The 26272-nt window shown below is 38.0% G+C and overlaps 1 protein-coding gene across 2 annotated transcripts in view; it reads left to right on the forward strand.

Annotated features, from left to right (window-relative positions):
• LOC142052494 (LIM zinc-binding domain-containing Nebulette) overlaps positions 1-25465 on the forward strand; it is a 108749-nt gene extending 83284 nt beyond the window's left edge. The window contains exons 4-5 of one of the 2 annotated variants that reach the window (XM_075082685.1): positions 8928-9012; positions 25351-25465. In XM_075082685.1, coding sequence (XP_074938786.1) covers positions 8928-8963 — 36 coding nt within the window. In that variant the 3' untranslated portion in view covers positions 8964-9012; positions 25351-25465. The remainder of the gene's footprint in view (positions 1-8927; positions 9013-25350) is intronic. The other variant, XM_075082686.1, reaches the window with a different exon arrangement.
• Positions 25466-26272: the final 807 nt, after the last annotated feature.

Genomic DNA, 26272 nt, shown 5'->3' on the forward strand with positions numbered 1-26272 from the left:
AATGTGAATAAATCTTTTGAAATCCTTCTTGCTTAACATTTAAGGGAGGTCACCTTAGCGTATCTTAAAACTGCTGCTTGGGGGTCTTTCATGTCTTCATCAGCCTTGAGAAAAAGCTTGACTTGCTATACAAACACAGAAAGAGTTGTTCATTGTAGATGTGGCAGGCTGAGGTATAACGCTACTCTGATGTCATGATGTCCTTCTATTAAAAGTACCTTACTGTGTATGAAGGATAGGAATAAGCTAGATATGCTATTGGAACACCAGGGAAATAATGTTGGTTAAGCTACGTTACTTCTAAAGATGGAGTTTAATGTAGCATGGTGTTTTTCTCGGTAATGAAATTATTAAATAAATTACCTATATAGTCTTTGACACATTTCACTGAATACAAACAGATTTTATTAACTGGGAAAGACTTACGTAAATGATTTAAGTATGCATACCTGTGATTAGAAATCAGATGATGAAATGACAATAGTTGGAAGAAAGGAAACTACAAAACTTTCGACTATAAACATGGCAAGATTTGGTAGTCTTGATACATAAGATGAGAATCCCTGGAGTTAGTCATGTACAGAAATACTGGTATTTGGTAAGCAGAGAAAGCATTTAGGTGAATAATTTTTTTTTGCACAAAAGTTCTTATTACTTGAAGATATTCCAGAAAAATATTCCAGAACTGGGGGGGGGGAGCACATTTATCATATTTTATGTAAGAGCAGAATTTAGAAAGTACTTGCATAATTCAGTATCATGCTGCTTGAGATACTGATCCATTGCTGATAGAATAATTAATAGGAAAATTTAGGAAATTTGTAAGAAAATTTGTCACTGCTGTATGCATGAATTATACCCCAGTCAAACCTAGAACTTGAACAAACCTGCACTGTAGAGGTTTGTTAAATATCTATATATGTAGCATGTCACTACTATGCTGAATTAGGCAGATCAAGCATTTAGACCTGTGCAAAACATACTGCTTTTATAGTGTATCTTTGTGTGTTCTTGCTGAAATTCTTAAAAAAGGACAGCAAAATGTTGAAGGGATAAAAATAACATAGGCCATACTAGCTATGTGCCATACGATGTTTTTTTAACTCTGCTAGATCTACTGTAAATCAGCAAGTGAAGTTAATGAGAGACACAGCCTCAGTCTGAGGTGGAGTTTTTTTGCTCATATTCATGGACTTTTGTCTCCTGGATATTTTGAAAGAAATAGTAATAATCATACCATCTAGAAGAAAAGAGTTTGGAAATATTGAGGCATCAGCCTTTCGTTGTGCCACTGGTGATCACTTTAAAATATTAAAAGCAAAGTTTTCTTAAACATCTGTGGGGTTTTCTGTGTATAGGTAATGTATAAACTCAGGAGAGCTCTGGATGAACTCACTGGGTGATATCCTGGGAGCAGTCTAGCAGTGGCAAATGGCAAGGTATGTGTGCATCTTCTCCCTTCTTGACTGATTTCCTGTGCTCTTTGACAGATTTTGCTGTTGTAGCCAGACTTGTCTTTACCGATTTATGTTGCCACAGTTGCCTCCGCCTTCCAAGTCTCCCTGAGCTTTCTGTGTATCTTTTGTGGATCCTCCTCCAGTACTGGCTCTCACTTTTTGATCTGTTGTCAATGCCAATTAGTGTGCTGCTGATGGGTTCCTGCATAGCTCCAGGCTACCCTGTAGTTCTCAGTGTGCTACTGATTCATTTTCTTTCCCCAAGCATTGGTGTTCCATAGCTGAGGAAGAGGTAAATTATTGAAAGGGTGAGCATCTGGCTCCACTGAAAATTCTGGCAGTTCTACTTTTGACATCCATAGTGCTTGGCTTCTACTCTTTTTGATCTTTTTGCTAAATCTGGATGCCACTTGGCCGAGTTCTTTATTAAAATAATTCTTTTTGTTTTATGATGGGTTTCTTAAATATGAACTGTGTCTCTTCTGCTGTATTTTTTCAAATCTTTAAAATGAAAATGTTTTGACCTGAATTTGTCAAGAAGCAAGACTCACCTATCTCCTTAACAATGTATCTTTCTATGTATAATAAATATGAAACTGAGAAAGAGAGTTAAAAGAAAAATATAAGAAACGGGAAATATACAAGTTTCACCTAAGAGCTGGAGTACTTTTTTATTCTGAAGCAATTTTGGGGAGGAAGCGGGAAGACACCAGTCCTCAATCCTTGTGCCAGCTGCTAGAGCATGCGCCTGAGTGAAGCTGTGCCGGTGGCCTGGTGGCAGTTATCCTTCTGTCTTCACCAACCCTGCTCAGAGCAGTTTTCAGGGGAGCTGACTGAAATAAAAGTCTCAGCATGGGAACACAGTGAATTCACATGACCCATTTATCTGCTGACCGATATCTGAAAATGTATTTGGGCTAGGTTTCTTGGTCACCTTTGATATTGTAAGTGCGAAGTAATTTAATGTTGTTACCTCTGCACTTTTGTCCTAAAGCTTGGCCAGTACTGGCAACTTGAGGAATGTTAATGCTTTTGGATATAGGCCGTGAAAATGCTGGAAATTTACAAGATTTTACTTTTTTTTTTTCCAAAATAAATTGGTTTTTAAAATTCTAAAATAAGCTACTGTAGCTTCCAGATTTTCTATCCAAACCTGTTTTCCATAGCTGTCCCTTCTGCAAGTGATTATGATTAGTATGTAGTCCACTTCTTTGTGCTTTCTGATGTTCTTCATTATATGACATACAGTTGCAAAGATAACCACTCCAGTATTTTGACACAGTAGAATTTCTATATGGAATTTCAAATGGTAAGAGTAATGAAATTTGATATTAGCACTGGCTACTCTATTTTCACTCTGTTTTCTCTGAAATGTAAACAGCATTTTTTGGCCTTGCTACTTTTCAGTAAATGGCTCATGTTTTCAGCCTCTGGCAGAGGACACTAAGGCATTAACCTGTGTATTCGGGGCAGATGCAGTTGTGGTCCCTAACCTTAGCTTTTGAAGGGAGCTGCAGATGTGAGTCTCTGTAGACAGGTGTCTGGTACAAGTCTGGTAGCACAATGATGTGCAACATATACCTGGTTGTATGATAGTGTGATATGTGGCCTTTCATTTGCTCCAGGAGCAAGCATTTTATGGCTTACCCCAACAAGCAGGTGGAATAGCCTTGCTTGTAACATTTGTTTTCATGGATCTTACTGTTTGCTAAATCTCCTGCAAACCGATACAAACTCATCTCACTAGGGGAATTTTTTCATAAACAGGTACTTGTATTTAGCTAGCTTATGGGAGCAACTTTAACTTCAAATAAGAAGTACAGATGCACAAATTAAATCTCTGAAAAAGTAAGTCCCTTGAACAATAGAAGACATAGACAGAAAAATATTTTCCAAAGCAAACTAATTGCAGCCACAGTACCTATTCTTCATACAGCGGGGTAGATACCAGAGGCCAAAGAGAATGGCATCTTCAGAGTGACTTGTGGGGAATTGTGAAATCTTCCTTGTCTGTTTCATTGCCCAAGTTCTGCTGTACTGAAGCTGTGTTATCCACTAGTTACATTAAGCCTCCTCCAAAAGCCTTTATAATCGCATTCATATATGAGATATTGTACAGAAAGTTCAAAATGAGGCAGAAAACCCAGAGCTTTGGAGCAGAAAGTACAACTGAGCAAGAATTTCTAAGCAAGGAGCCAGCTGTTGGCAAGATTTCCCTCCCGCTGCTTCTTTCTCTGCTCTTGTGCATCTTGCATGTCTTTCTGTGAATGGTGTGGTTTTAAGGTAAGGGATGGAAAGCAGTCCCATGCCTCTTCAAGCCTGGTGATAAACTGCCAGTTTAAACACTTCCTGGCTGAGCAAAACTTAATAACTTGTCTCCTTTTTCCTGAGTAAATTGTTTTGTCTCATGTCTTTTACGTGATAGTTAATTGGAGACCTCCTGTGTTTCTCCCCTGTGTTTTTGCGCTGAATTCAGTGCTGTTTGTGGATGCAGGCTCAGATCACGATTACCAGATTGGGCCCTTGCAGGTCTGAGATGGAGCTTCCCTACCCGTCCATCACTTGTTATGAGCTTGGGTTGCATCTAAACTGCTACATCATTATCCACTATTTAATTGCAGTTTGAAACTCTTGTCTACACTGTACTGAAGTGCTAGTTATAAAAGTAGTCCATGTGCTTTTTGTAATTCTTGTAAGATTGGTTTAATTTTTTGTTAACTTTCAGATTTTTTTTGTTCCCTTCTGTATTACTATGACTGTAAATAAGTGTATTCTTGTGGGTTTTTTTTTAACATCCTTATCTTCTAGAACTGGTTTTAACTAGAAGAACAGCTGTTACAAACAAAAATTAGGAGAGGACGGATACAGCCTAATGTGGCAGCCAATGATGGTAATTGGTATTATGAAAATATTTGATGGAGCTGACCCTCTGCTTAGAAGGGAAATAATTTTGCGGCTGTTCTCTGTTTAGAAGATATCACAGATTGTATGTTGTAAGCAATTTACTGAATAGGTAGTCTAGGAGAGAGTAACCTGACAGAAATCTAGTAATTCCCTCAAGAGCTGTAATTCTGTAACTGTGAAGACTTAATGTTACAGTTAGAAAATACACACACATGCGTGCGCACACACACACACACAAATCTCTTAATCATATCTTGAATGTTGGATAAGTCAGAATGAGCAAGAATGAAGCATGAACAAGTTAATTTCAGTACACCCTTGAATTTATCTCAGACTTTGAACCTGACCTTTTTCAAAATGGGAAAAGCTGAATCTTCCTCCCATTATCTCTCAGAATATGTTTTTTATTCTTTTTGTTGGTTTGAAAGCATGGAAAAGTTGATGAAAACCTTGCAACTGAACAAGTAGTTGGGAAAATTTCTGCATTTAATAATTGGAAAAGATGGGAAACTTCCAGGTACTTTCCTGAATTCTTGGAGGTTTTACTGCTACTGTTTCCAAATATCAGAAGTGAAGGGGTTTCCTTAGATTCAGAGACTGAGTTGTGATTTAATTTTTTAATCAAGCTGTGCAGCTGAATCAGGCAATACAGTAACCCACAGCACAGACACCATACTGTGTATCCTGATTTGTTCTGGAGCTTCTTGTATGGGTCTTTATACAGGATTAATCCTAATAGCATTAGTGTAGTAAGACATATTGCTAAGTAGACTTAGACTACTAACAAAGACTTAAAACAAACAAAATCCTTTGGACATTGCTATTAAATAGCTGACATGACATCAGCCTCTTTAACCAATTCCCTGCTTTTTCTCAGAGATCATCTTGGACAAAAGGGAAACTGAGCAACGGATTATCAGGGGCCACGATGGCACTGTCAGCATTAAAGGCTGTTGCCATCCAGTTACTCATCCTTGTTCAGAATGTTGTAACAAAATGCAGTATAGTCTTAAACTGATACTTAAAAAGCAGATTTGATCATTTTCACACTTGTGTTTAACGTGCTTTCTGTTTCAGTCAGAAGTACCCAATGGTATAATACATCTTATATAGCTTTTGGAAAATTTAATATCTTAAATACTGATATTTTTAATGATCCTGAAGACATCTGATCAGTAAGCTTAAAACAAATGTGAATGCTGAAGACAGGATTTAAATTTAACACTAGTCTTTTTAATGGTTTTGAGGCAAGAATTTCCATAAATTAGAAGGGATGTATCTAAAACTGTGTCTTTCTGGTTTGATGTACCGTGTGGGTGGTTTCATAAATCAGCTGCTGTTAAAATGACAACCCATAGTAGAATGCTTTGCTAATTTAATTTTGCTAAATGATTCTTTTTTTTTTAATCACCATAATACATTGTGATAAACGGTGAATATGATCAGTTTAAAGGCTTATTTAAATTTCAGCAGGTTTTTAAACTTCTGTCATGTATTGTTTACTTCCATGGTCAAGTGTAAATACTTTTCATTGATATAATCAGTTTACATAGTAATTTCAAGCATAATAAAGCACTGCTTGTTCAAGGCTAAGCATACCTTTTTCACTTCAAGTATGGAGTTACTGCTTCTAAAATGAGATGTACCTTAGGTACATCTGTTCTTAAGTGGTTTGCACTGACTGTTGAAATACCTGTGAACTTCTGAATACTTATTGGGGAAGAAGCCATTTCTTTTGCAAATAATGAGAAGTAAAAGCTGGTGTATGATAGTGACAAGGTATACATTCCTATGCTTCAAAATAGGGAGGAGGTTTAATTTGGGAGCCTGGGCTTATAGGTACATGTGCTGTGCTGCTGCTAACAGGGTCCCTGCGGGGTGTGACCATGACACCTGCCTCAGTGTTGTCCACACATTTAACAAGGGGGCTAGGACAAAAAACCCATCTGAGCTGACTCCCGCTCTGTGCTCACCGTCTTAAAAGGGTACAGGTGTTTGCTGTGATCATAGTACCAGGGTCATGGTATGTAACCACGGTGAAAAGCAGTGCTGTGAAAGTTTATGGGAATGATTTTGGCATTCAACATGTGTGTAACATCATTTTTGAACTGCATGTGTGGCAGTTGATATATATTTTTTTTTTTTAGGGGCAGGGATTCTGTCATCTACATGAATTATCCATGGATATCTTACAGCTACTGTCTGAAAGGCTGCTGTTCTTTAAGGGATACATTATGCAACATTCATTGCGGCAGTCTTCCTTGGGTATCAGCAAGCCCTGGCTGTGAGGTGGCTTGTTGCCTTCCCCATCTGTCCATTCCTGCTTTCCAAACAGAGCTTATGACCCTCCTTGTGGCCAGTCTGGCATTTGACTTTCTCCTCTATACAGAAGAAGGAAGGGTGAGATAGAAGAGGTGAAATAAAGAGGGGGGAAAAAAAAGCGCCTTTCTGGAAGCTATCTGCCTGTCCCAAGGTATTACATTGTGCTGATGCCATCTGCTTCATGCAAGAGCTGGTTCCAGCTGATGTCCTCTAAGCAAAAGCTAGTCCTGTCTCCCTGTGTGTTGCTGGAGCTGTGGCTAAGCCGTTCAGCTGCCAGGCATCGTCTGGCTCTACAGGGGGTGGTGGTGGGGGAGCCCCTAATTTGAAAAGGGAGGAAGACAGACGGCAGCCTCCTTAGGCATATGCAACACTCCCAGTGGTTTCTGTGGCCAAAGGTGCAGCTTAGGTGGGACTAGGGAGGACTTGGCTGTAACTACACAGAATGGACTGGAGGTTGTCATCCATAGAAATTTTTTTTGTCTAGTTTTCAGTTATATGAGCTATCCTAGACAAGTGGCTAACATAATGGGTGGGAATGTATTTCACTGTAAGTTTTTAAATTTACAATGACATTATTCCTCCATCTGCCAGTATCCAACCTGGGATGGCTCTTACATTGCTGTCAGGAAAAACTTCCCACCATTGAGCTGTTGCATCTTTGCTCTTTCTGTGCAGTTATTAGTAAGGCCTTGGGAAGCTGAAAGCCCCAGGTTGTCCCGTATTTTTCCTCTGTTTTCCCTGTATAGTGACACCATAAATGAGGGAATGTTCCCTGGCCTCTTGATGCATCAGTCTATTCCATTTTGCTGCCGTGTAGATGGCTGAAAATGCAAGATGTTGTCCGACGGTGGGGTGGGTCAGACCCATAGCACAGAGGGGACTGTATGAAATCCAGGCAGCATTTCTCATCATGTATTACTTTGACATTTCTGAACAGGAGACATTCAGCTTTGGGCTAAAAATTGAAATCTTCCTAATTTTTTATGGGTGCGTTTATTTTTTAAATAAAAATTAACTATTTTTTACTGTAACCATACACTTCATGGAAATAAAACTTGTAAATGGAAAAGAAAACCTAATAAAATACAGTTTTGAATGGAAATATATATCATCTTTACAAAGCACAGAAATTTTATGAGGAGCTATAGCAAATGAACTAGTCGCTGAAAGAACACATTAGAAGATAGCCTGGAGTTTGAGCATGGAAATGTTTAATACTGCATAGCCTCAGTCTTCAGACGCTTACTTACTGCTTACTCCCTCTGTAGAAATAATGCTGCAATGTCTAAAATGCTATGCCTGTCATCTTGTGCCTCCAAAATGTTAGAGGCACAAATGGGGTAGCTGGCAGACATGGGAAGCTGTGAGTGGCAACTGAAGCGTGAGTGCCTCCCATGGTTGTAAGGTGAATATTTTGGTTTGAGACTGAAGATGCTGGAAAGTAATTAATAAGAATCAGTTTCCTGACAGTGCTCATAATAATACACCTATTTTGGGATAGCCTGTTTAGTTTTGTTATTTCCCTCTTTTTGTGGCCTTTCCTATAATAAAGCTTTTTGTTTGTCTGTAAAGTTGCAGGATAAATAAATCATGGTTCTGAAAATTAGTAGGATTTGACTGTTAAAGTTGTCTGTAGAATACCAAAGCAAATAGTAGGAACATATAGTAAAAGTGTAAAATTTCAAATGAGAAGAGTGATGCCTGATTGCAGTTCTGAGCCACCGCAGCCTTTGGTACTGCGTATTACAGCACTGTATTGACACATTTACCATTAAAGCATTTGACCTTTCTCTACCTGGCATGTACCTGCCTCGATCCTTCTGGCTCCTGCACGAATGGATTTAAGGCACAATGGTACTCCAGCTGTACTCATTGATGTAACTTTTCAGTTTCCATAAAACACTTCTATTTTAAGGCAATTAGTTTAGTCTTTATTCAGCACATGACTACACCAAGACAACGCAGTTAAACATAGTTTTGTTCACTCTACTGGAAACAAATTTTGACTGGTCAGTCTCTGCAGTCAGTGGGCAGCATGAATGGGTGGGATTTAGACTCATTACAGGAACCCGTTCATGTTGTTTCTGCAAGGCATGACTGACACAATATTTTTAGAGTAAATGCTTCTAAGACAAACCCAGTAAACTCTGAAAGAGTTCTGTACACTGTTGGAAGAAGTGCTAGGATACATTTGACTTTCTAGCATGTGTAAATATTTACCATTTGGCTTTGTGCTTCTTCTAGACATTACCCAAAGCAGTCCTTCACTACAGTGGCTGATACACCAGAAAATCTTCGCCTGAAGCAACAAAGTGAATTGCAAAGTCAGGTAAATCAAACAGTTCTTTTACCTAATATTAGACTGTCAGTCCACTTCTTTATAGTTTTTTGAAGTAGTATTAGTATTTCTTTGTACTTCTATGTAGTAGCACCCTAATTTAATTGTAAAAACTATTTGTAGGCTGGTATAATGCTGCAAAACTCAGGGGTTTATTTCTGATCTCACTTATTCTAGTTACTATCCTGTTGTAAGTCTGTTGACATCACTGAAATCATTCAACAGTTTACAAAGTATCCAAGTAGTTTTTTAATGTTTGAAATGTTATAGTTCATTTGCTTTAGACAAACTGTCATTGTTAGGTTGTATCAAACTTAATTATAAAATAGCTGTGTGATTAGCAAACAATTAATTTGTCATGAGCACACATTTAGAAGCCTTTAATACTTGTCAACACTGGACTGACTGAATGATCAGTTTATGGATCTGTTATGTCCTCTGTGAATGCATATATGGAGCAGTCTGTAAGCCAGTGATAAATATGCTATTAATCAAAATTTAGGTAAGTTAATACGAAATAAACTGAAAATAAAATGTGAAAAGAAAGGCAGGAAAAAAAAAGAAGTGGCAATGAAAAATTGACCCAAACATGATGTTTGTTTACTATTTTTAGTCAATAGTCCATAACATACAGTTCTTATTGATATTAATTCCTTAATACCTGGGCAACTCCCTTCTCCCCCCCCCATTATCACTTTCTTATTGTTTGATTTTATGCAACAGTAGAAGTTAGCCTGGCTGTGTGAGACATTTGATAATATTTGATTGCGTTTTACTTTGTGAAAGCTGTTTTTTTGGGTTTTTGTTCCATTTTTTTTTACATTTGTGCTTTTAGTCTGGATTTACTTGCATTCCCTCATTATAAATCGATAATTATCATTGTCGATTACTGTAATAAAAACCTGTAGCAGAAAACAGACAGTAGGCAACAGGAGATTTGTTTGGGAACCTCTCTGCAGGTTCATGGGTAAAAGCAAAAGAGTAATGCTTGCACATATATTTAGCATGATATGAATTTTAAAAAATTCTTTACCTTTTGCTATTACAATTATTGATTACAAAACTTAGAGAAATTCTTCCATGCTGAGATTCTGCCACCTGGAAAGAGAAAAGTTTGTGGAATGTACATCTCCTCTTGACTTCAGTGGATTTTAGAGTGAAGTTGCTTCATTTTCTCAGTGGTTCTGTGTACCATTGTTACCACTCTGTCACAGAGTTAAGAGGAACTTGTAAACTATACTTTTTACAGGTCTGTTTAAAAGAATATAAACTTTGAGCCCACTATTTTTTTAGTGGTTTGATAGAAAATGTTTGGATTCAGGAGAACAGTAAAGTTTTACTCCTCTTTCTGTCAGCTTTTCACTGGATTGTCTTGTGTATCTGCGCACGCACCCATGCACACATGGATACATCCAAATCTGAGGCCAAAACTTAAAGCAATCAGGTGTATGCTTTGCCTGTGGCTACCTCTGTCTGTTTATCCCCAGGATATCAGTTACACCATGGGTGAGTTTGCCCACTGGGACTTTATAAGGATTCAGTTGCACAAGCCTAATCTGTTGACAGCTCTCCAGTGTTGGGCAGAGTGGAAGAGATGCCAGCTGACTTCCTTATGGCTACATCACCTGCCTCGGGAGCCCATGGTGAAAAAAGCTGAGACAAAGATTTCAAACCTTGTACTCAACAATTCTGTACCTTAACTCTCATGTGAATCGTGTGCCTTGGTCTAAAAGGCCCTCAGGGAAGCCTCCAAAGCCATACTTTTTAAAGTACTGGCAAAGGACAGATTTTAATGGGACTGATTTCTGTATGCAGGTAGGCTTTAACTGGAGAGCTCGTTTGAAGTTGAATAAGAAAAGTATAGATGGGAGGAATCGTGTTGCTGTGTTTAGGGAGGAGAACTCTCCTTTTTGAAGTCCAGACAGATCAGAACCTCATTTAGGAAATGTACCTTGTCTTAAAGCAGTCTACTTGCTCCATGGTTATTGTGATAATACTTCTGAGGTAGTAGGGGCTGTTGAGAATTGTCAGGGAGGTGTAGAGGTCAACTGGTAGGCATCAGTTTGAGTTAAGACTGATATAATCAGGACTTAAATAATTCCTGGTTTATGACTGTGTGGTATCTGAGTGGCGCAGTGGGCTTAGTACATCTCCAGTTCAGCTCACACATTCCAAACTCAGTTGTATCAGTTGCCTATCTTGGCTAAATGTTGACTAACCTAAGAAGCGTGATCTATTTCTACAGCCTATAAGAGAAATGGCTTTCCCTAACCTATTTGAAACATGCTAACATGGCACTTTGGAAGTGTAAGGAAATTTGTTCTGGTATTGTTCTCTACTTGTAAACAGAGGACTTAGTATTCTAGTACTGGGTAAGCAATATCAACAAGAAACTTGGAGTTAGCTTATGTATAAACTGCTAAAACTGTTCACAATACATTGGCATAAAATGTTAGATAAGAATCTACTCAAAACTTGGAAATCAAGAGAAACCCTTAATTTGTACAACATGCCTCTTTTTAGATATTATTAGGCAGTAAAAGATTTGCAGTTAATGCAAATATAGTTCTAAATTATAAGGGCACAAATTTACCTACTTTGAAGAAAGCCCGTAGTATTTCTGATCATCATTTGCTTCCTTGGTGTGGATTCACATAAAGACTATGTAAAGTAGCCTAGCCTGTAAATTGTTTTAATGCTGAAATAAAGATTCCAGGGACTTTCCATAATCCAATTTAAATCTTGTCATAAAATAAAACTGTAAATTAGGAATAATTTCTGTAATATTTTGAAGCGTATAAGGACAGAGAAATTGCCATCCTGAATCAGCCCTACTGGCCATCTAGTCCATCGTCCTATCTTTTCAGAGGAAGTTGCAAGGCTTCCAATTGAAACAAATACATGCTATATAATTTGCCATTGTTCAGGTCTCATTTCAGTGCTGTGCAGTAGAAAAAATTGTGTACACGGTTCAAGAAAAGCCTTTCGCATGAAACCAAACTTGGCTGGATAGAATCACATTATTACTACCTTCCAGTATTCATCAGAGCTGCTTGAGCCTCCTGCCAATGCAGTGACAATTTGGGATTGAACAAATTCTGTGTTAGGTAGTGTAAAGAATTATTTAACTTCTGAGTAAGGAGAAATGTTTTTCTACAGTAATAGCTGCTTTTTAGGTTCTAAGTAAACATCTTTAATGCTTTTAGTTCTGAAGAGGCACAACCCTGTGTTTAACTGCAGGACTCCAAGCGTCTTTTCAAAATTCGTAGCTTTAGAACTATTGTTTATCTTACTCAGCAAAGCAGGAGGAATTGGTAAAGGAAACACCATTAAATATTGTATAAGCTAAAAGACATGTGTTTCTTTGAATTTGTTGTTTTGATTTTCCTTTAAGCAGCAATTGACAGCATTTTAAGTTGAAGTGCTGGGTCCTCTCTCAAGAATCCATTAAGGTCAGCATCAGGTGCCAGGCTGTCATGTTGACATAACATGACAAGAGCAAAACAAACAAAACCAAAATACTGTTTTCTGGAGGAGTCAATAGAAAATGGACTGTTCTTTAGAACACATGAAAAATTATGTTGTTAAGAAGTCAAAGGGCAACATTTAAAAGCTTTCCAGAGAACCTTTCCCTATACAACATAATTTCAGAGCTTTTCCCTCCTTTAGTCTTTTGCTTCCATGAGGTTTCATTCAACTCTAGTTTGAAGGAGACACAAATGCATTTTAGGAGTAAGTTTGATTTCCCATTCTGGAAAACTACCTAGTTCAGTATGCATCCTGACTGAAAGAAAACGAGTTTTAAGGCCTTTCATCCTCTAAATAGAGTATAGACAGGGATCCAGTGTGTTGAACAAGATTTTTCTTTATGCCTCTCTGATGAAAAATCCCTGCCTTTACTTTGTTGAGGGAGGGCATTCTCCTATGGCATAGCATACAATGGATACTTCCCACATGCACTTGCCTCTCCTAGATGAACTCAACTACAAAAGTTACCAATAATCTCAGCTGTGCTTACTTGGGAATTGCCTTCATGTATCTTAGCTACTGATCTAACTTTGTAACAGTGTAAATTGCACCGTGGCCTTTAGTTCTTGTCTGTGGCAATGCTGTGTAGATCAAAAGCAGCAACTCCAGTTGAACTTGCAGAAAGAAGCAGAGATGTTCTGCAGCAGTTCTTGGCAGGAAGGATATTGAAGTGTCACATCAAAGGGAGAGCTGATATTTAAGGTGGGTTCTCATACTCCAACACTTTCTGAGGAAACCGACTTTCTGGTAAGTCTTGGGGAACCTGATACAAAATCACGGGTTCTGTCCTACTGCTTTCCTGTCCTAATCTCTGGTGACGCAGCCTGAGGCTGCTATCCTTGGAAACTCCCAGTGCTCCTTTTCATATGGCAGAAAATACTTTTCTTCTCTTACAGCAGCTTGCGTAACTGAAAGTGTATGGGGTGTTTTTCTGTAGGAGAAAACCATACATACAGTTTTTCTTCTTAAATAGAGTTCATAAATTGTTGATTTTCAAGAAGTACCATCTTTCCTTAGGAGACATACCCAACTGAATCAGGCTATTATCCTAATAGTCTAATATTTTAAGTGTCCTTACTTTCTCGGGAATGTCTCACCAGGACAATAATCCTAATATTGAGTATTTGGAAGAGAGTCAACCTCAGAAAAGGGAAAAAAAAAATCCTTATTGTCCGATGTTTGCCTCTAGGATGGCCATACTCCTCTCTGTTCAGGCTGAAGAAGGGACAGACACTGACTAGTGGTTCCTTGTGAAAGCACAAGAGACGATGGGTGTAAACTGATATACAGAAAGTTCTGTTTATATGTAGGGAAAAACTTTTCCAGAATGAGGATGACTGAATGCTGGCACAGGTTGCCTGGAAAGGTCCAGAGTATCCATTCTTGGAGATTCTGAGAAGAGGACTGGGCACAGTATTGAGCAATCTGCTGTAGTTGACTGTGCTTCAAGTAGGGTGATGGTCTCCAGAGTTCCACTCCAACTTCAGCTGTTCTCAGATTCTGTGATTCCTCTGTCTTGTCCTTCCTCAGGTTCCTCTTGACCATTTCTGTCTTGTTTTTTCTTGCCTTCCTCTCTTTGCCTCCTGTTCCAGGAGTATGTGTTAGCAAACTTCCAGGCAGATTCTTTTTCTAAGCTGTTTTTCTTGATTTGTTAAAAAGCTTTTTCAGTTTATATGCTCTGCTTTTATGAAGTCTTTGGAATGAACTGCCAGAGTGAATGAAATGCTGGATGGATTACTAAAGCAGACGTTTAATGGATTTCCTGGAGTACCTTGAGTGAGCTCATTGGAGAAGTCATGGGCAAAACATTTGTTGGAGCTAGAGGCAAAGATAAAAATATTCTCCTTCAGCTAGGAAAGGAGGAAGAAATATGGACAGCAAGCAGAGAGGCCTGGTTATAGCTTTACGGGTGATTTTGTAAGTTGTTCCAGAGGACCCTGGAACAGAATTTAAAGATGGGATTTTTCCAGAGAGCCGTCAGGTGCTGATTATTTATCTGTTCCTCTCTCCAGTTGTCCAAGGATCTGAACCCAACCCACCATATGTGTATGAAGAGAGGGGTGAGAGAATTAAAAGGAGTGCAGGCTTCTCAGTTGTTGTCCTGCTATTACTTGTGAGTGAGAAGTTCGGGAGTAGCTGATTGCATTTGTGCATTAAAATAAACCCAGACCGCCTGCAGGAAGTTCTCCCTTGCTCCCCTGTGAGCCCCTGCACAGTAGCATTTTGTAAATCATGCTCACCTACTAAATGTGAATTTTTTTTTTTTAACTCATGGTTTGTTCCTTCTTCCCCTCTGAAGACTATTTAAATGACTTGTTTTATCTGCATGAGTCAAAGGCATAAAAATAATTCTTGATGTGAATAATACAAAGCTCGAGAGGAGTGCAGGAGGCAGAATGGATTTCAGTCTTCTGGGAGAATGTTTGTCACCTCTTCTGATTGTTATCTTGCCAAGTATATGAAGGATTCTGTCTCCATCCCGTCTGCACTGGACTGGCTCCTGTTACTGTGCTACCATATATCTACACTGTTTCTGTTTTTTTTCCCTTCCTGCAGTTACTAGACAGGCTGTAAGATTCAGGATGTGACAGTAGTTCTTCCTCTCCTTTCCTGTCTGCTACTCCTCACTGTCACAGCAGCTGGACCAGCATGTGGAGATAAACAAGTTGTAACCCTGTGGTCAGGAGACACCAGAACATGAAGCAAAGACACCAAACAGTGTGTAGTACTGTCATAGTTGATAAACAGATTGGGAGGCAGAGAGGGAGTTTCTCTGTGGAATACATTGACTTATTTTTGTGTTACTGACACATTTGTAACATCCTGAAATTCTTTGATTTCACAGGTGGAAATACAAATTTTCTGCTGGGATATGAGATATGATTATGGACTACTTTTTGAAATAGAAAAGGAGAATGGTTTGCTTTAGCTTTAAGTTGTTAAGACTTAAGTCTTAAATCTTAAATGTATCCTACATGTTAAAATTTATTTAAAAAAAAAAAAATCTAATATCGTTGGCCTGTGTAATTATAAAGAATTTTAAACTAACTTCCAATGGTAGCATACTGGCCAGAGTAACAAAAGCTACTTTATAAAGGAGTTGGGGTAGTAGTTTTTTTTTTTTTACTTCTTTATAAAAATAACTTTTTTTCCTTATGATGTTGACTGTTCTTTCTGCTATTTTCTTTTTGGGCCAGATCACACCTTGAAAATCAGGAGATTAAGCTGTGTGCATAAAAGCAGTACATTCTCCTTTTTTTTCTGAACCTGTATTATTATCTGTATCTGCATTTATTTCTAAGGGGGCAGTTACAGGTTTCAGTGCCTGAGCAAAGCAGCTGCTTTGGACCATTCTTTTTGTACTATTTCTTCATTTCTCTGTAAAACAACCTGCAGAGATGGTGATGGAAGAACATTGCAAAATGAAGATGAATAGTTGCCGAACATTCAGAGGAAACTTTAGACAGACTTGCATGTGAGCATCTATGGAAGACGTCCAGCTATTGAACTTTTCAGCTTTTCATTGTTGATTTGGTGATACAAAAGTAAAAGTGCCAGCATTTTTTTTTTTTGCATTAGTTAGTGCCTGACCTGTTGCTAATATCCCTAGTGATTTGGAAACTTGATGTAATTTGGTAGGGGAAAACCAGACCTGAACTACATTTAAAGAAGCACAATAACTTGCAGAGACTCAGAAGCAAGCAGCGCAAGCTGTTCCTGCTGGCCAAAAAATTATAAAGTCTACAAAATACAGTCACAGGAGAAAAATCACCTCTCCCAGTACCAAGACTCAGAAGTAGGATGCAAAATATATTAACGCACGAGATCAGTTTTTCTAGCATATGTTGATGAGGGGAAAAAAACCCTGTACATGTCTATTTCAGATGCACATAATGTTTAACTGTAAAAAGTGAAGGGATAATATATTTATGTGAAATATAGGTAATTTTTGTGGTAGGATGAGGGCAGAGTAGTCACGATTATTAAATAGAGTACTTATTGAGCAGAACCATTTTTATAGACTCTCTTATGACATCGAATCAATGTACAGCAAGTAGGACATCCTTAATAGAAAATCTTAGGATCAATAAAATTGAAAGTGATTCAGACCACCTTTACTTGTACAACCAGCAGTAATAAAAAGGGGACAGAAACCATAGCTGTTATTTGTAAGTTGAGTTGTGGAATTCCTAACTACATCAGCACTAGTATTGAAATGTCTATAACTTTCTAGAGGAACAATTAATAAAAATACTAACTTAAAAATTAAGGTGTTATCAGAACTTCTGCAATTTTAAAAAAAATCATTCACTTAATCTCTTATATTCTAATTTTTTAAAAAAAATTCCTTTTTTTTCTGAGTGAGGAAGGAATGGAGAACATTCACTGAGCTTGGGCCATACTAACATGTATGTTCTTTTTCATGTCAAGTTTCTTTCATGATTCACTTGAGCTTCTTTCTACTGTTTATTTTTGGAACAAGATTTTTAAAATGGTTGCTCTGTGCAACTCTGTTGCAGGAAATTGGATGCTTTGATTCTTGTTAGTTACGTTTTTGTTGCATTACTGTATGGCATTTAAACCTGCATGAAGGAAAAATGCATTGAATTGTAGAGAATTTAAGATGAAGAATGAGAACAGAACAATTGTCATAGGAAGTGAGGCATCCAGGGACTGCAAATCAGATGCTGAGGACATATCTGCTAAGTACAAGCCAGGAAGGAATTCCTGATCCCAAAGACAAGTAGTGTGTACTGGTGTATGTCCACACTGTGTATGGCTGCTCCCTTATAATGGATATATATTTTTTTCCAGTTTCTAGTGTTTGAGACAGTGTGAAGGCTATGTACCAGCCTGTCAGAGTGGCACTTGTGACGCATGAAGCTGAGTGTCCGTGAAACCCGATGGCATGTGGGGAGTTTGCAGGGTCAGTGTCCTCTTGGTTGTGTGGAATGGCTGGCCAGATCAAAGGGAGTAAAACTGGTGCAGGCGTGTCCTGCTGCCTTTCAGGAATGCTCCCTCGGCTGGAGTGGACACTGAGCTGTGTTTGGTCTTGCCTTGGGGATGGCAGTACAGCCGTGCTGGGGAACACGCTCAGCAGAGTGGGGTACTGAGGTGCCAATACTGAGTTTGTTCTCTTGCCCTCTCCTATTTAGCAGAGCATTTCTGAGGAAGTCTGCCAAAGCCAGAAAATGAGATCACATCACTCTTTCCTTTCTGGGCTTCAGATCTGCATCTTTCAGAGACTGCCACGTTTAACCAAAAAGGGTCCATGTAGTCTTGCTTCCTATTGGTGACACTGCGTTTTTTTCCTGAAACACCTTGTACTTATTGTGATCAGCAAGAGGAAATTTGACTCGATGGGTGACTGGTCTGATCCAGTGTGGAGTATTGGTAGTGTCAGCATTAAAAGGAAGGACAGCTAAGGAGCATGCCTTTACTTCTTCGCCCTGGGATGTAAAAAAGGAATTTTCAGGAATATGTTTTTAGGCAATGCACTGAATTAGGGGAACTTGTTTTATTTTCTTGATGCTGCCAGGCTCTTCATCTAGGAAGTTCTTAGTCTTTGTCCTAGACTTCCATTTGTGTAATGGCAGGGATAAATGATCTCTTTTTTCCCCAGCAAATTGTAGTGGCTGGCATATTTAATAATTTGAAAGTGGCATATGAGTGTTTTTGTTAATATCCTTTCATCCAAAGTAAAAGCTCAACATTTTCTTCTCCAATATGAGATTATAACAATGAATTCTTCGTACATCGAAGTATTGGATTAACCCATTTGGCATTTCACATTGTGACAATTAATGGCTTCCATTTAGTTACTCATTTTAAGCTCATATCTTTTCAGAAGTACTGACCTGTTCCTTACCAAGGCATGAAGCTAGTCATCCATCTTGTTATAATGAAACCAATTTTTATGTTCTTCTGTGGCAATTTCTTAACAAACTTCAGAGGTTCTGGACTGAGAATTTCTAGAGGCAAGGTTAATTTTTCTCTTCATTTTTTCTTGTCCTTATTCTCATGGCCTTACGTTAATGTGTTGAAAGAATATGATAAATTACTATATTTTTCCTCATTGTATTGGTTCTTTGAAGATGTTTTGAATTTGGTCCTTGTCCCTTTGTAAAGTTTTATTCCACAAGGATGAGCCACTTTTACTTTTTGGACATTAAGCTTTTCTTCCTGCTGATGCTATAAGTCCAACCTGTCAGTTTTTCTAGTTCAAGGGATTCTTGAGAGTGATCATTGCTCACAGTGTTGTGTTGTTTTGCAGATATCTGTAGTTCCCGTTCAAAGGAGAAAGCAAATTGAAAGTTTAGTAATAGATTGAGAGATCAAATCCTACTCTAAGATACCTCTGGAAATTGCCTCAAATCCATAGCTAGTTTGCCCACAGTTGACTATTTTTTCCTGGCATGCAATAAACTTGTTGCATATTTCTGTTGTGATGGGAGTGTAGAATTACAGAACAGAATTTCTATGAGCATGAATATATTTATTTTTTTGTTGCAGTTATTTATTTAATAGAATGCATGCACTCTTTTGATCCATATTGAAAAAAAAGAAAATATTTTTACCTGCAGACTTCTGCCATGTGATTAACTGTGATGTAAATCTGCTTTTGAAGATCCTTTATAAGTATGCATTTTGTTTAGCAATTACTTGTATCTGCTACAGTATTTCAAGTTGTTAAAGATTTCTGTATAAGAGTTGAGAGCGGCTGGATTTCTTTACCTTTTTGGCTTTTTTTTTTTGAGTATAACAAAAAAAGTCTATCCAGATGCATATCTTTGCTTTGTGGAGAACAGTTGTCCCCATTGTGTGCACTGGCAACCGAGCAGTCCCCTCTAAATCCATTATTAATTCTGGTTTTGGTCAGCATTTGTTCTGGAGGTAGCCTTAACAAAATGACCAGTAAAGCTGCTTAATAGGACAAATCCAAGCCTGGTGAGAGTGTCACATTCTCTAATTGGAAGTCTTACAAAATAGAAGCTTTAAGCAAATGAAGCAGCAAAAAGAGACCTTTAGCCTTAGTGGAGAAATTAAAAACCGAATAAACAAAATCTCATCCCCTGTGTTCCCCAACAAAACATAGTATGCTGGCTTCTGGATTTTGCATAGCTGCAAAATTGTCTGCTCCAACAAGAGACGCTTTTTGCACTTTGAGGCTTTGTGGATGTTTCTCTCTGCCTGTCTCTCTCTTTGACTTTGTTTTTCAGTTCTTGATAATTTCTGACCATCTGTAGTCTGAGCTGTCTGCTCATGGTGCAAAGAGCACTTGTAATACGCTGAGTATGACTGTGAGAAGGAGAAAGGAGAAACTGGCCTTGGCTTGCCTGATGGTGCAAGGCCAAAACAACATATGAATGAGAAATCACATGGTATTAGGCCTTTCAGAGTATTTGGAAGAATAAAGGCAGGAGGGTTCCTGGGCAGTCCTACCCCTTGACCCCAATAAAAGGCTATGAGTGTTCGTCAGCATTTTAGTTGGTCATTTTCCTGATGCTTAGGTTACTTATTGATGGGGCTGTTTTAGATCCAAGAAATATATTGTCCTCCTGATTTATTCTCAGATGGTGCAGGGACCATTCAGAGTTCAATGATTTCTTGTAACTGCTGCCTTGCAGGATGGATTGAGGTCTATTTGGGGTGATAGTTTGTCAGGTAGTGCTATGCTTGCAGGAGATTATGTTGATGGGCTTTCAAGTGAAGGGGTCAGGAAAGAAAGAGAAAGGAAAAAGAGTAGGATTAGTATAATGTTTAACCTTGCCCAAAACAAAGTGGGTGGAAGAAAATAGTAAACACTTTCATCGCACCAAATGTTAAAGCTTTGAAGATATTTGGTGGAAAATCCCCCACCCCCACCCCCCCCCACCCCCCCCAAAAAAAAAAAAAAAAAAAAAAAAAATTGATTTTAGAATCTGCCTGGAGCACAGTTTCTATTTTCCAGTAGCTTACTAGACTGAAAATTTTGAAGGGCAAAATACACAAGCTATTTTAATAATAATAAAAAAAAAGGCAGAAAAAGAAAAGGCACAAAAAAGCGCGCTGTTGCCTACTGCCTTTTCTAGTCCTTTGGCACTGAATTAATCAAATCAGAAACCCAAATTAAAAATACTAGTTTGATATCCGTGACCAAAATGTAAATATTTTGTATTTATATGAATTTACTGTTAATTGTTAAAAAATTTAAAAAATTTCTATATAAATATACCTACATTTAGTATATTAAATTTTAATATCTTGTGAATTAAAATAGTTTAATTTCACTTGAAAGAAAATAGTTTTACTGGGTAAAATTCAGCATAAATTTCTTGTTTTAAGTTTTTTTCAGTGTAAATAAATTGCTTTAAAGCTTTAGAAACAAAGATGCAAATGTGAATGAAGCTACCACATATATCAAAAACTGCACTCATTTCTGCAATATAAGATAGCCTTTTTAATAGTGTAATAAAATTATCAGTAGATGAATTGTTGATATAAACTTAAATGTGGAAACAAGATCAGAAGAATGGTCCAAGTTGCTCAGTCCTGTCAAGAAGGGAGCAACAGAGGTAAGTGTCTTGAAGACGGGATGCTCTGGTGCCTGGGTGATAAGGCTGGAATGCGAGCACCCATTGCAGAGGCAGGTCGAGCACGTAGTTCAGCACCATTTGAGATAAACGAGAAGTGGGTTAGGTGGCTTGTTTTGTTCAAAGGAAAATGTGTTCATCACTGTATACGAGGAGAATCAAACAATCAAATAATAGTTTATTTGAGTTGCGTAGTGGTTTTCTGCTACGCTGTTGGCCTGTATACCCATATGTTGTTAGTACCATGCCTTATGAACCTGGTGGCCTTTGCCACCAGCCTAGACCTGTGGGCTCTCCTTATGGAATAAAATGAGCACTGAAGCCTCATGATACTGCTGCTGACGACTCCATCAGCTACTGCAATGGAAGCTACTCTGCCTTTTCCATCCTTTTAAATTTAACTCACTCTTTCAGTTAAATTCCATCCTTTTCCAGTCTCTCATCCCATCTTACAACCTTAAGCCCAGCTCTTGCTTTTGGCCTTTGCTTTTACTTCATCTTAGTTCTGCCTTGCAATCTGGGCTGCCACGTTCTCACGATAATATGTGAATTGAGTGTGCAGCAATTGGAATATTTTGAAGTGAGTGATGCCAATGAAAAATGGAGCTGCTGCCCTGGAAGGCTGTCAACAGGGCACAGCACCAGAGCCTCAATGGGTCAGCAGCGGCTGAGTGGAGATGTGGAGAGCAGGCAAAAAAGGGAGGACCAATGGTGAAGTACTATGCTTAAGGTAGAGCCAAAGTTCAGGTAGTCAGACATTAGGGAAGCTTTCAGCACATGCAGAGCTGTGCTGAGCAGAGCACCCAGCTGTGCTGAGAGCTGTCTCTCCAGACTGCAGCTCCATCAACGCTATGCTCTGAACCAGTTATAGTTACAAATACACATTTATTGATGATGGATTAAGTTAGTAGGTGAAAACTTTTTAAATTCCCTCTGTTTCTGTAGGTGCTGAAGCCATAGGGGGATATTCTTCTGACATCTGGGATGTAATGCGATCTGGATGGATCAGAATGTCTAAAATAGGTTGTTTGAATAGTGCCCCTAAAAATGCCTGGTTCTGCCTGTTAACTACGAATGAAGTGTCATGTGGCTGCTTGGATAAAGACTTCTAAAGTAAGGTAGAACCCAATGTCTTGTTATATAGCAGGCATTGTTTGAATACTGAATGACATGATAACCAAACCAAATTTGGCTTTTTGGGGGACTGGGGTCAAACGTAAGAAAAAAAAAAAACTGGACAGAGATAGAGCACATCAGAAATCCAGTGAAAAGCACATCTGCCATCCTGAACCACAAAGCTGTGGAAAGTTATGCTGGTCATCTTATTTTATAGCACCCTATAGAATGTTCTTGTTCCCAGAAACATGGTGAGGGGTCTGACCAAAAACTCTGTTAATTTTTTACCTCTGCTGCTTCCTTCAGTTCTGAAAGGATGGGAAGAAATCTCTTGGTGACCATAGGTATTGAAGGTATTTATTTTAAATAGAAACATAGGATGTGCAGAAATATGCAATTTGGACACTCCCGTTTTTTGAGGGAAGTCCCATCTGCTTCTGGTGGGTTGAGGAATGGATGTTTATAAATGTTCTTAACAGGTTTCTCTAATTTTTCATTAGACCTTGTTTAATGGCAAGTGATTTGACACAAACAGCAATTCCTGGAGCATTTAAGTGTTTCTGATTCATTACTTCTGACTACTTTCAAGAAAATTGTGTTTTACTAGTTAAGAGTATGTACATTGGGGACTTCTTGATTAATTTTGTTATTGAGCTCTCTGGAGCCATTTGGGTTTTATATCTCCCTGACGAAAGAATAACCTCTAGATCTGATGTACAAAGAATACAGGAATATTATTTTTTGTTTTGTCAATAATGAACAATTCAAGTGGTTAAAATTTTATTAATCTTCCAAGAAACCAGTTTGTTTAATTTTCTGATTATAACTCTGAATGGATTTTTGTTTGCTCTTGTAAGCATTAAATGGTCAGAAGTATTTAAGATGTACTGCAGGAGTATTACAGAGCCCAAAACAAAGTGAAGATTAGGTATATCTTCTGATATATTGAGAAACTGGCAAATAATCACTGGATTTATACTTATTCCAGATCTGTCTCATTAGTTGAAAGGCTGATTTGTGAATGACTAATTTTTTTGTATGCTAGAAATGACAAATTCAAAACATTGTTTTGATTGGATTTTTTCCCCCAAAATGTTGACCCAGAAGTTGGAAAACAGAGGAAGTTCAAAAGCTGAAAAAATGCTTTTAGAGTTTGAGTACTTAACTTATTAAAAACAAATAGGAAAAAATTCAAGTGAAAAATATTAGGAATTAAAGTTGATGCATAAAATATTTGAGTTTTCAGATACCTGCCCATGCCTCCCATTTTTTGTAATTAAAAACTTTATTAATAAATATTTATGAAAATATTTCACTCAGCTGTGTTCAAGAGTCCAGGGAGGTGTAGCTATTTCCCACTCACTTTGTATACTAACGGCTCCCAGCCACCTTCTCTTCTCTCACTTATGCCCAGTAGAAATAGAGAAAAATACATATTTCAGACAGTTAAGTTCTGTGTTCTGGTGAACAAACGTCAAAGCAACAGTATTAAGAGTTCCTCCTTAAACACACCAAACCAGGTCCTCAACTTCTGCAAAATGATTTTATCTCAACGATTTCCTTTGTCTCCCAATTTAATTAAAATGGGTTTTGGTATTGGATAATGACAGCTTTTGCTGTCAATGGGAACTGCAGGTTTTCAGCATAGAAACTTAAATTTCTTTAATAAATGTATTCATTTAATTTTAAGGTCATCCATATGCTTTGTTATGGAAAATTTAGTTTTGAGACAAAGCACAAATGGAGAAATAATAGTCTGGCAAATAGAACTTGTAGGACTCAAGTCAAGTGTATTAAGTGAAAGTTGGTTTTCTCCACTTTTAATAATTACAGTATAAAATAAGATCATTTAGCCCATTCTTAGCAAATGTTTCTTTGACTCTGTAAATCATGTAAGCCTGAAAGATGTTAATCCAGTGAGTTATTTTTAGTATCTATAGATCTTGCCTCTGATGCAGTTAGAACTGACCTTTTTTGGCTAGAATGGAGTGTTTCAGTAATAGTCAGATTTGTTTATAACATATACTGAAGAAAACTAATATTTTATTTCAAAATAATACCTTTTAAATTTTTCATTCACATCCCTCTGCTTCAAAACTTCGGGTGCATCACTGATAATTGGAATTAGAACTTGGAATTTTACCAAAAATGAAGGAAAATATTCCTGTGCTGAAGCAGCTGAGGCAGCTGACAGTGTAAAGTCACAGACAGAACTTCCTCCACGTGGTGCAGTTATCTCTAGCTGCTTGGGAACTGGATGCAGTACGCTGCTGTAGCATGGGTCCTCCATCCATAGCATGAAAAGTGAATTTATTCAGCTGAGTAGTTTGTATTGCAAAGACAGTTAAACAGCAGTACTTAAAAATCTTGGATATCTGTCGATGAGTCTGTACTGAGCAGTGCAAACATTGGGTCTGTCAATAAATCGCCTGCAAAAGCCTTCACTTGGAATCATGGTTAAGTAGCTAAAATCAAAATATCGGATAGGAACTTCTTCATATTATTGGATGTTTGCTTTACTAGAGATTTTTTTCTAGTTGTATGCAGATGTAATTACAAGTGTCTCAGAAAAACAATACCAAGGAAGTCAAAGAAATAGTCTTTGTTGTGCCAGTTGTCTGTTAAATGGTAAATACTAGTTTTGTAAGGAAAAAAAAAGTAAATATAGTTTTACACTAGAATAATACTTGGAGGGGAAAAAAAGTTAGCAAATACAATCCCAGGGTTAAACTGGACATTTATCAATTATGTTGCTTTACACATAAAAGTCCATTTCCTTTTTGTAATCGTTGGGATGACAGCAGTAAATTATTCATCTGCAAACTCTGTTTCTGTACTGAATTGATGGCTGAGGTTCATTGTGCTTACAAGACTGATTCGTGTTCACTATGTAAATGGTTGAATAGCTGGCTGTTGTTACTACCTTGGTAATGAGCTACAACAGTGACAGGGAGATGTTGTCTCTCTAACGGAAAAGACAGATATTTCACCTAGGAAAGGAAAGGTTGGGAAAATGTATTTCCCATTTGATATTTTATTTGAAAGAGCAGATCAGAAAGAAACATGTGACTTACAATTGGTTTATATCAATCTTATCTTCCTTTACTTCCAGGCTGATCTTCTTTGAGGCCCGTGTTCTTTGCAGCAGAAATGAAACAAATATTAACAACTGTCCTGACCCTGATTTGGAAATAAATTACTGAAGCATATTATGTCTTAAGGGTGTTTTCTTTGTGTATCTTTCAATTATTGTAGGAATGTATGCTGCTGAAAAACAGAGGTTATTGCCCTAGTTCGTTCTTACCTCGCTTTCAATTAAACCTGATTTCTGTTACCATAGCACTGCCTGCTCGTACGGCACTCAGTCCAGTGCTGGTCATTTGTGCATATTTTCTATTTGACTGTGTGGCTGTTCTTACTCTTTCTGAACCAACAGCCCCTATTCAGTATTTTTGGTTTGTGTGGGGGCTGGTCAGGCAGCTGTTTTTCACAACTGATGCAATTGTTAATACGTTTCCTATGCATGAAGGCAGACTTCTATTCAGTACCCCTGGGGACTGTAAACATCATTTTTATCATGTTGGAACTATGGGCTTTGTCAGCCCAGTGAAGTTGTTCTCAATTAGTATGAGGCAGTCCAATTCAGGAGGGAATAGCTGCTCCTGTTTGAGCCCATTTTTCTCTGAGTGTTGCCTACACTGATTTCCAGCTGTTACTGTGCAGCTTTGGGGAGCTAATGGGGTTCACTGGGATCATCTATCTCAAAAGGAAATGCCTGAGTCAGTGTCTAGTTGAATGATAGGAGATTTTTACAGACAAAAAACCCGGTTAATACCCACTTAGCTAATTATCTCTCAATGTACATGATCATCTTTTCCAGTCCAGTAATTAAAGAAAATTAAGTGGAACCTCGCTAATTTGCACTAATGTTGGGAACAACCTATTGCCAATTACTGAATTTTGTGAATTAGCACAGATGAAAACAAGCACTGTTTACATACTATAGAGTAAGATGTGCTGAACCTTATCCAGTA

Source organism: Phalacrocorax aristotelis, chromosome 2, assembly GCF_949628215.1.
Source record: "Phalacrocorax aristotelis chromosome 2, bGulAri2.1, whole genome shotgun sequence".
NCBI lineage: Eukaryota > Metazoa > Chordata > Aves > Suliformes > Phalacrocoracidae > Phalacrocorax > Phalacrocorax aristotelis.